We start from the raw sequence: 12128 nt of genomic DNA on the forward strand, positions 1-12128 counted from the left end.
GACATTTTTGCAACACCATGCTTTTCTACGCATCAACCAGCAGAGATCCTCATCGAGCTCTGGTTTGGAAAGCTTTGAGTAACAAACCTTTTTTCGATACAATTGAGTTGAACGGTTCAGAAAGCTTCATTTCACCATCACTGCTTAAAGGTTTGTTCAGCTAAATCAAAAGATCGGAACAAAATCTGCCACACACAATCTCTTCAATATCTCCACACAATACACATTACTCCAACAACTACCCACATGGAGGGAGTGTTTGGGGGCCATTTTTTATATTTGGCCCCGCCCATGGGCTATACCTTTTTATAGTTTGGTACGGAAATATGTTGACAAATAAACAAGACATTAGACAAAATATAAATTAATTTAAATAAATATGTAACTCAAAATACAACAACCAACCAATTTTGATATAAAAAACAGAACAATGGGTTTTTTCACTGGCAATGAGGTCGTGACCCTGATGATGTCACTCCAAAATGGCCGCTCTGAATGGATGGTGAGAAAGTATTGTATAAATGTCCTAGGTTGCAATCTGAACAGGTTTGGTTCTAAGGATACCGTTGAGTGTATGTCATCTTTCTATGGTTGTTTTTTTTTTAAGTAAGTGGTGTTTAAAGTAACATGTGTCTGTGGTTATTTCACAGTGTGTTTTGTAAATATGACATGTGATATTGTTTGAATTGATTTTGTATTGAAATGGTACATAAACACAGTGATAACCTCCCAGCAGGCACACAACATCATAAGATGTTAATATTAGGTTAGATTTAGGTCATGACATCAGGGGACTAAAATTTAATGTGTAGCCAGCGTCTAAGGATTAAGTTTTTTTTGATGTCCAATAACAACATCAAATTAAGTTGATTTTTGGTTGATTTTAGGTTGTGTTTGTACGTGACCAAAATCCAACGTCTGATAGATGTCATAGGTCTAATCAAGTTGCACATTATGTCCACACATGTCAAGGTGCAACTTGATTTGACGTTGATATTTGGTTGATTTTTGGTTAATTTTAGGTTGTGTCTGAAAGTGACCAAAGTCCAACGTCTAATAGATGTCATAGTGGTATTGTCCACACGTCAAGGTGCAACTTGATTAGACGTTGATATTTGGTTGATTTTAGGTTGTGTTGGAAAGTGACCAAAGTCCAACGTCTGATAGATGTCATAGTGGTAATGTCCAAACATGTCAAGGTGCAACTTGATGATATTTGGTTGATTTTAGGTTGTGTCGGAAAGTGACCAAAGTCTGACGTCTGATAGATGTCATAGTGGTAATGTCCACACGTCAAGGTGCAACTTGATTAGACATTGATATTTGGTTGATTTTTGGTTGATTTTAGGTTGTGTTGGAAAGTGACCAAAGTCCAACGTCTGATAGATGTCAAAGTGGTAATGTCCAAACATGTCAAGGTGCAACTTGATGATATTTGGTTGATTTTAGGTTGTGTCGGAAAGTGACCAAAGTCTGACGTCTGATAGATGTCATAGTGGTAATGTCCACACGTCAAGGTGCAACTTGATTAGACGTTGATATTTGGTTGATTTTTGGTTGATTTTAGGTTGTGTTGGAAAGTGACCAAAGTCCAACGTCTGATAGATGTCATAGTGGTATTGTCCACACATGTCAAGGTTTAACTTGATAAGACGTTGATATTTGGTTGATTTTAGATTGAATTTAAGTTGGACATTGGACATTAATGTTGGGTTCTGACGTCAACTTGATTTTCATTTCAGAACAAATTTAAAGTCCCCACGATGTAGACATCAGGTTGACGACCTGTGCCTGCAGGACTTAGACAGTAGACAAATAAAAAAATAAATAAATAAATAAATAGATTATTTATTCCCATTAAACAAACACACATGCACAATACTGAATTATTTGCTGGCTTTCAGACCATGTTTGTAAATGTATGCATATTATTGTATGAGTGCAATATGTGAATGTAACAGTCATGGTGTATTTGTCAGTCCTACACTGTGACAATAATAGTAACGATTTATTTATGTATTCAATACAAGATGGTGTTAATTATATTAAAATTTTTTATGCATTTAAAATATATGTATACTGTATATGCTTACTGTACAATTCTGTATTTCGCAAATGTTCAATTTTTACTTGTCCAAAATCTTTCATTTTCTCCTGTGTGACAGTAACCAATGGTGTCATGGCTGTCTCCCCTGAGCGAGCGAGGTGTGCTGTGGTCCTGGCTGGACCTCCTCTCCTCCTCATTATCTGTGTCCTGTGGATCCTGTGCTCAGACTCAGTGGATGCTCAAGGGCAAGGTAAAAATGAGTATTTACTTTTCATTCGCAGATGCTTGCTCCTCAACTGTCATAGGCAATGATAATGATGTGTAGATCGCTGTAGTGCTGCTTGTGTCAACATTAGGCCTGACAGACAGATGCTTGACGGGTGCTGTGGTGTTGTAGAGTGATGATGCTTGAGTCTATACGGATGATTTTGCCGTAATTTTCCATTAGATGATGGTTGGAGTTCATGTAAAGAGCTTCAGTGGTGTTTGTTCATCTTGGATTGCTACTTTATTTTAAAAATATGTTATGAAAAGATAAATTAGGCATTCACAAGACATCAGTTTTTGTTTTCATGGCTGGTTTTGATGGATGTTGTGTTGTTTTATGTGTTATGTCAATTTGTTTCTTGTAATACAGTTGCGGTAAAAAAACTTTCAATTACAAATAAGCTTTTTATGCTCGCTTTAGGTGGTTTTGGACTTGAGTGCGAAAAAGGGTTAATGTGAATACTGGGAGATGGAAACAACACACACTGAAGCAAACATTAAACCTATGTGACTTATCAGCTGCCTCTATTATGCTTGACTTGTTTACTGTTGGTTGCTATGTTACCAATACTACAGTCAGCCGTTCTAACAATTGAATGGGAATGCTGAGGTCAGACTGCACGATTTTCAAAGTAGTTGTTTCACAGGTGTTTTCACACTGCATGACTATCTGGGTTAGCATTTTGTCGCTGCTTTGCTTACATTGCAGGATGGATCAGCGAAAAAGGGTTTCATACTGTGAGACTTTGTCTCGGTCCGCAAACTACGCCTCTCACAACCAAACACATGCGAAAAATGACAACAACAAAAGTGGAAACAACATGAGGTCACATAATCTTTTATTATTAACTACATAACTACATAATAAGAAAGAAATCTATAATGGGGTAGAAAATGCACTTATTTTGTTCACCTTGCTTTTGTAGAGTATTAGCAATTTCTCCTCAACTTTGTATTTTCTCGAGCTGGTTGGTATTGCTCACAATACACGTCAAACAGACATGGGTGCTTCTGCCAAATTTCCACTAGTTTTTCCTCCATTTCTTGGGTCCAAAAAAACTGGAACTTTTAACTTCTCCCCCAACCTCCTGCTTTTTCAGTGAAAGCTGCGAAGGAATGGAACTCCATCCCACCAACAATTAGAAGATCATGCACTTTTCGTTCTTTTCAGTCTCATGTTAAACATTGGTTATTGACAAATCAGCATTGTCAGCATAAGTACAGTATTCTTGACACATTTGTATTGTTTCTCTTTGGCTTTTTGCCCTCTTCTGCTGCCATCAGTCTTGTTTCTTCTAGTTCTTGTTTTTTACTTTTTTATTGTATTTTATATATGAAAATGTATTTAATGTTTAATGCTGTGCTAGTGCGACTTTTTAACATTCTGTGAGGGTTTCCAGATGACAAATAGCCATTCTTGGCTAATTCTGGCACATTTTACAGTAATGTTTATTAATGCGCATTGACCCTGTAAACCAGGGGTGTCAAACTCAATTCCTGGAGGGCCGAAGCTTAGTTCCAGTTTAGTTCCAACCCTGCTCCAACACACTTACCTGTAGGTTTCAAACAAGCCTAAAGGACTCAATTAGTTTGATCAGGTGTGTTTAATTAGGGTTGGAACTAAACTGTGCCGAGCTGCGGCCCTTTTGGAACGGAGTTTGACACCTGTGCTGTAAACAAATAAACTAAAACTAAACTGCTGGCCTGCAGGTACACATGCTAGTGGATGCTGCTCTCGCATTAGCTGTAGATAATCGCTGATGTTTTTTTTCAGTCAGAACACATTTCACACGGCATGATTTGAATGGTCCAGATATTTAGCATGTCAAATATCTCATGGTTGTCAGCGACGCATTGGCGATTCTCTCAGATCACGTCTTTGATAGTTCACAGTCCACTCTAAAAAAAACGTTGAGTTGTTTATTTAACCCAATGGTTGAGTTAAACATACTGTATTTGGTGCTTTGTTGGGTTTTTTTTACCTTTATTTGGTTATTTATATAATAACTCAACCAGTTGGGTTACAAATTTAGAATTTCAACCGTGAACTGATTTAACTGACACAGAACAGCTGTATTAATGTGTGCGTAATGTTGTTTTTGCAGTATAAAGTTTATTTAAGCTCTAACGCAATAATGTTGTTGTTATTTCTTTTTTTTAAATCAAATGACCTCTCCGTGTCGTGTTTTTATATCCTTTTCTCCAGCACTCTTGATTATTGATGATACAAACGTGCGCTTCATAGCCGATCAATATTAAATGGATAGCACTTTCTCTACCTCCCGTGTTCATCTCTGCGCTTTTGTTTTTTTGAGGAAATTATACACGTTTGGGATATCCGGCCGGATTCCCATCTTTAAGACCCATCGGAGGCATTCATTTATTTACACAATCATAATTATAAAATTAATAGTAGTAATAGTAAAAGTTATACCAAAATGGAAAAAAACAAAAACAAAAAAAACATCTAATCAAAATAACCCAATGCATTGGGCTAAAATAACCCATAGTTGGGAAGGTGCTGTAATAACCTTTAGTTGGGTTATATGTTGGGGTATTTTTAACCCAACTATTTTAACAGAGTACTCACTTGAACGAGCACCAATTTGCCTGTGATTTCAGGCATTTGTTGGCGATTTATAAAAAAACCTGTCGGCCAGTCAAAATCGGGGCTAAAATCATGCAGTCTGAACTTGGCATAACACACTTAATTTGCGCGTCTTTTTTTTGTAGAATTTAAAAAATGTTTGCTTCATGACTGCAGTTACATTCACCCTCATTATACAATTGTAATGGCACTTTAGCAATATTCAAACTTAAACCATATGTAATAAAATTACTTTTTTGAAAGTTAACCTGAAGTCCAATCAGTCCAGCTAAACTCAGATTCAATTGCTTGAACTGTTTATGCAGAAATCCAGTCATCATTGTGACTTTATGCCAGTATTTGGACAAAGTTGTTCTTTATGACTGTCACTTTTCCTTCTGAGTAACTTTAAAGGTCCAATGAAATAAAATATTTTTTTTAAATGTTATTGTTGGTGTCATTAGTTTTTAGGATATCTTTAATCTAGTGCACACCTAAACAGTGGCAAAATTCACATCTAGGAGATGTAAAACTAATAGAAACATGTAAAGCTTGTAGTTTGTCACTTACACCTATGTGAATCAAGGGTTTTATTCACAAGATCTCATACTTCAGGTAAACGTCTTACTTATTGTGTGTACCTGATCATCAGCAATGTGATTTCTGCTCTCCCTGAAAACTGTTTCACAGCACAAGATCTCTGTATGCGAGCTGTACGTGATTCTTCAAAGCGAAACTTGAACGAGCGTCTGACATTTTACAGCAGCATTTCTTCGAACCTGCCTCGTGCCAAACCTCATTTCTCATTCTCTCAAGTAGACGCGGTGCAGTTGCACACTTTGGGTTCGGGTCCAGTTTTAATTGGCGTCTCCCAGCGAGACAAGGCCGCGTTGCCCTCTACTGTCAGTGCCTCCGCAGACTAGCACCTCTCCAGCCGCCAGGCTTATTTATAGTGGAGCCACACACACACACACACACACACACACACAAACCCGTTCACTCATGCAGCTCCGGCTGGAAACAATCTGAGAACTTCTCCTTTTGCCTTCACTGCCAAGTGGCGACGATGCGCGAACCGCCTCCGTCTTACAAGGTTAATGTCGGGTTGTTGGTTTTTTTTGTGTGTGGCTGGGCGGAGAGTTGGAACGACATGAGGGTTTAACATTCAGCCCTCATACGAGCTCGGACTGATTAATGGAACTCAACTGTGGCATATGCCAAAGTAAAATATGCAGGAGGGTGATGCAGACAGGTTCAAATGAATGAGTGAGTCCAACACATCGCATAACAAATCCCTTGGGATGTAGTGAAGCTTCACTGGGCAGAATTATTTTACAAAGCTGACATCAGGTTGTGCTGGTAGTTTTGTGATGCGTGGCTGAGGGTTTATTTTTAGTGTGAGGCGACTCGTAAAAGAACTCGTCTGCCGTGTAATAATTTTTCTTTTCTCCTTCTCCTGTGAGCTCTCTAATATCTTGCCTGTGTAACTGTGATGTTAGTGAATGGAGGTTTTCAGTTCAGTGGTTTGGAAAGCTGTAATTATTGAAAAGCAAATATTTTCCTAGAAACGTTGTTCATGCTGGGCGTTTCACCTCATGTCTAAGGTTGATTTCCCTCACCCCTCCCCCCTATTTTACATTTTCTTTTTGTCATTTGAATTATATTTAAATTCTAATTAAATTTTATATTGATATAGTGTAGTATTCCACAAGATAGTAACTGAATATTTAAAGTTGCCTTCAATTGATTTTGGATTTTTAAAAATGCTGGTCATTATGGCTTTGCTGCTTTTTAAATAATTTGTATGTATATGTAAAGAATGGCAGAAAAAATAATTTAAAATAAGCTGTTTTAGAATATATATATATATATATATATATATATATATATATATATATATATATATATATATATATATATATATATATAACAAAATTAAAACAATTAAAACAAATTAAATAAAGTTTTTATTACATTAAATAATGAACACATGAATAAACGCAGCATGGGTAAAAAAAATGTTTCATATAATTTTTGCTTTTGAAAAAAAAACCTGTCCACATAAAAAAAAAAAAAAAAAAATTGTACATAGACATTATTATACAGCATCAAAAGCGTACCAAACCAACTGGTGGCGATATAACCCTAATCATAAAGGCAAGTTGGCCAAGAAGTCTGCAAAAGCATATAGTGCCCATAGACTTTAAAAAATATGGACGTAGTATCCGTGATGTATACACTGTAAAAAATAAATCCGTAAAATTTATGGTAAAAAACTGGCAGCTTTGGTTGCCAGTACTTTACCGTTAAAAACACAGTACAAGCCGTAAAAGTAAATTTTCATTTTTACGGTTAATTACCGTATTTTATTCATTTATAGAGGTAATAAGTCTGTATTTTGAATGACCAACATCTACACATCTTTTGTTACACAGTTAGACACGTTAGCACACCCACATGAAAGTGGTGATAAGGAAGTTACATAATGAGCCAAAGCTCAGCACAATCAACTTCTCCTACAAGCAGAAAAGAGTATCAGCATATAGAAGGTGCTCAGAGTCATTCACACAGCTACTAAACACCAGTAAGGTAACACGCATAAAATTAAAGTCATGAAATAAACATTGTTTATCAACATTAGATGTAACATAAATCTCTAATGTACATAACTGATGGGGAAACAACTAAAAAGATTTATATTTATGTCAACCAAATGCATAAAAAGTTATGTGCCATGCAGGGAATTCTGGGAAAGTCAATTTACGGTTATTCGCCGTATATATTAAGGAAACATACCATTAACCAGATTACGGATTTGTACTGTAGCATTTTTACAGTTTTTTTATCATTGAAATCACGGCCATTTTTTACAGTGTAGGTGTACTTATAGGTTTCGGAAGAGCGTAAATGAAGCTACAAGTGGGCATGGTCAATTGTTGCCATTTTATTCGTATGTCATTGCACCGACCACGAGTAACCAAAAAAGGGCAAAAAGGCGGGTTTGAGCGGAGCTACAGATGCCTGCTAGCATTTAGCTCAGATGGGTTTTTCTTTGGGAGAAATGCTTAACACTTCATTGCCTGTGATTCGTTTATGTTTTGAATACATGTGCTTGGTTGTATACTATAGTAATAAATTCTGTTTGGTCTTTTAAAAACACTGTTGTAATACATTGAGCCACTAAGCATTTTTCTTATGAAATTTTTCTACAGAAAAAAAACATGAATTACTTCTAACTTCAAATATAGTCTTGGCATAACACTGTATGACAACGTTTTAGATGACTGTTCAAGAATTTTTCAAGATAAAGGAAATTCACTCACCTGGGAAATGGAGGCCACTTGAATGGATTGCAAGCTCAATAACGTACACAGCATGCCATATAATCTGATAATTTTAAGAAACAATCAAAAAAGGCAGCGAACTATGTAAAGCCACATAGCACAAAACAAAAATACAATAAATAAGCAAGACAAGTTTATTTATATAGCACATTTCATCAGTGGCAATTCAAGGTGCTATACATAATCAAATATATACTGAGTTCAGCGGCTAATCAGCCGGAATCAGCTGAGGTGATGTGACGGCAACCGGCTTGACCTAGCTGTCACTCAAGTGGCCACACCCTTAATTTTGCAGACCTAATACAAATGAAACAAATTAGTTAAAAAAAAAATTGATGAAGGGTCAAATTAGCTATATTCACCAAAACCATCTTTTGTACCAAGCTGTAAACATGTTTTCATCAGCTGTAAAAATGGCCAATTTGCCTTAGCAGTCAGTGAACATCTGATGTTTCTGGAGCCGGCCCCCAGAGGCCAGTCAATGATTGAATTTTCAGTTACTTCCGTGTTAGTTTCACGAGGTAGAGCAGGATGTTGCTGCTTGATAGTGCCACATAATCTAGTAGAAAGCAATCATTTTCATGTGGACAGAGCTTATAAATAATAGAGAAAGAGATACATTTTAGAATTCTATTTTTTCAGTACCATTTTCAAAAACACAATTAATGAATGTACATTTTAATCAACACATTTTGCAAATAAAATGTCGTTCATCTTTAACAGAGCATAGCATTTCTTTATAATTCCATATGTTTTCAATTTTGTCAATATTCCTTTTTGTAAAAAAAAAAAAAAAAGAGGAGAGACAGAGAGAGAGAGAAATATAGAGAAATTTAATACACCTTTATTTAATACAAAATTTTAAACTACAACATGTTTCATTGGATTTAAACAAAACCATTTTCAAATCACACAATATTTTCATCAAAGAGCAATACATTATTTTCAACCCAACACAACATATTCTTTACACTCCACATGTCTTCAAACTTGTCCAACTCTTTCATTGACGAATAGAAATAAAATTATGCCTTATTCTTGCTCTTATAAGCCCTTTAAAAATCAGTTCAACGTTATGATTGGTCTCATACAAAATCTTGTGTCTCCTACTCGTGTATATCGCGATTTTTGCTTGTCCTAATATAAAATTTAACAGACGCCCTTTTTCTTTCTTTCCATAATTAAAACCAAGCACAAACACAGTTTTTGTAAACATCTCATCAACGGAAAGAAAAATAACCTCCAATAAACTGAATAAACACCCCAGTCTTTCACAATGCATAAAACAATGAAAACATGTCTCTCCTTCATCACAAAAAGGACATTTATATCATGCACAGTTGAATTCAGTATTGATAGAAAGAGAGAGAGAGAGATAAAGAGATGCTTCACATGTATTAATATTTCTAGATACTCTTAATTGCTGATTTAAAAAAAGTGAGTTTTTATTTTCTAATGGTCTGAATCAAACAACAAACTGAAGACTGTCAGTTTCCGTTCAGGGTTATAGGGGTCAAACACGGAGTCTATGCTTTGCAGAATTTACCTTTCCCACAGAAACTCAATTACAGGTGAAGGGGAGCGCAAATCTCATTTTTGGCTTTTTGGAAATGACTTCCTAAATCTAATTATTGCTCCATTATCCCAGAAAACCATGTTTCCCCTTTTGTTTATAACTTCTGAGGACATGAGCAATCAGTTTGAGGCGACTCTCCTGTTTGTGTGTTTGTTACGTTGGGATGTCGGGCTACGAGCGGATTCCTCCAAGCGCAGCAGCCGCAGGATAACCGCATTACAGGACATCCATCTTCGTTACCTGGACTCTCTGGCTCCACTGTGGCTCTGTGTCAGGTTGCAGCTTTTTACTGGAGGAGCGAATGTTACGCCCCTTGTGTTTGATCTCGGCTTGGTGGGGATGTTTTCTGCATGTGATCGGCAGTGTGGATGACGTGCTGGGGGTTTTGATTCTTGATCCGCTGTCTGGAGGCACAGGAGGATGAGCTGTGCTTTGATGTAAAGAAGAGCGAGTGCATTGTATTTCCATATTATAGGCGATGGTTGGATTTGCTGCATTAGTTGCAAGTTTTTTTTTTTTTTTTTTGTAATATTAAAGTGCAGTTAAAAAGAGCGGCTGAGTTATTTGCAGGGTTTGCACACTTCTTGAAAGTACTTGAATTTCAAAAATATAAAATATAGATATATTCAGACCGGAGAAGTACTTAAAAACAAGCGTAAATCTGTCAGTCCAATGGCAGCAACTCAATGCATTTAGGCATGTAGACATGATAAAGATGATCTGCTGTAGTTCAAACTGAGCATCAGAATGAGGGAAAATAATGATTTAAGTGACTTTGAATGTGGCATGGTTTTTGGTGCCTGACGGATTGGTCTGAGTATTTCAGAAACTGGTGATGCACTGGGATTTTCATGCACAACCTTCTTTAGGGTGTACTGAGAATGATCCGAGGTCAGAGGACTGACTGGTTTGAGCTGATAGAAAGGCAACAGTAACTCAAATAACCACTCGCTACAACTGAGGTATGCAGAAGAGCCTCTCTAAACTCACAACATGTCCAACCTTGAGGCAGATGGGTTACAGTAGCAGAAGACCACACCGGGTGCCACTCCTGTCAGCTAATAACAGGAAACTGAGGCTACAATTGGCACAGGCTCACCAAAATTGGACATAGAAGATTGGAAAAACCTTGTCTTGTCTGATGAGTCTCGATTTCTTCTGCGACATTCGGATAGTAGAGTCAGAATTTGGTATCAACAACATGAAAGTATGGATCCATTCTGTCTTGTATCAACAGTTCAGGCTAATGGTCGTGCAATTGTGTGAGGGATATTTTTTTGTACACTTTGGGCCCATTGGTAAATTGATAAAATGCATAAAATAGAAAACACTATGAACGATTTGAAACAAAATAAAATTTAACATAAGAAGCTGTCGCCTCACAGCAAGAAGGTCGCTGGGTCGAACCTCGGTTGGCGTTTCTGTGTGGAGTTTGCATAATCTCCATGCGTTCGTGTGGGTGTCCTCCTGGTGCTCCGGTTTCCCCCACAGTCCAAGGACATGTGGTACAGGTGAATTAGGTAAGCTAAATCATTCGTCGTGTATGAGTGTATGTAAGGATGTGTGTGGATGTTTTCCAGAGATGGTTTGTGGCTGGAAGGGAAGGCGTTGCTTAAAAACTTGCTGGATAAGTTGATGGTTCATTTTGCTGTGGCGACCCCGGATTAATAAAGGGACTAAGCCGACAAGAAAATGAAAGAATGAATGAATGAATAAGAAACTTCTATTTAATAGAAACTTACTTATCCTAAACTCTAGTCTTCCATTCTATAGAAATAGTAAAGAGGCTTTCCATTGAACTCAATGACTGGTTTCATAAAGATCCTTAATTTTTGTTTGGATTTATTTTTTTTAAATTAATTATTGAACACAATAAGTAAGCACAACTAAAGTTTGCATGCTTTGTGTCTTACATTAAAAGTTTTGCAAAGCATTTTGCAAACATGTTAATTTACTGTACCAAATTCTCTCCACTGATTAAGCTGTCTTTGATGTTTAAATTGGACTGAGACCATTTAAACTAATGCTAATCCTCATAGCTAATCATACGCTTAGTTTTTAATCCTTAAAAGCAGTCTCTCAGCTCAGGCAATGTTTTTGAGACACTTATCACAATAATCACTACATTTGCATTGGACATTTGATTTTTTTTTTTTTTTTTTGGGTGCCAGTGCAAAGTTTGCCAGTGCTAAACTGTTGTGGATGATTGACAGTTTGTTGCTGTGAGTTCTTTTAAGGATTTGAGTGGGCTCAAGTGTTATTTGAGAGGTTGGATGGGGGAATATATCAAATGTAATGACCTTGGTG

The 12128-nt window shown here is 36.7% G+C and overlaps 1 protein-coding gene across 1 annotated transcript in view; it reads left to right on the forward strand.

The window, feature by feature from the left end:
- Positions 1-445: 445 nt before the first annotated feature.
- robo2 (roundabout, axon guidance receptor, homolog 2 (Drosophila)) overlaps positions 446-12128 on the forward strand; it is an 848620-nt gene continuing 836937 nt past the window's right edge. The window contains exons 1-2 of the mRNA XM_087283262.1: positions 446-606; positions 2166-2297. Of these exons, the coding sequence (XP_087139388.1) occupies positions 588-606; positions 2166-2297 (151 nt within the window). The 5' untranslated portion in view covers positions 446-587. The remainder of the gene's footprint in view (positions 607-2165; positions 2298-12128) is intronic.

The sequence above is a fragment of the Danio rerio genome, chromosome 15 (assembly GCF_052040795.2).
Source record: "Danio rerio strain M-AB ecotype USA chromosome 15, GRCz13ab, whole genome shotgun sequence".
NCBI lineage: Eukaryota > Metazoa > Chordata > Actinopteri > Cypriniformes > Danionidae > Danio > Danio rerio.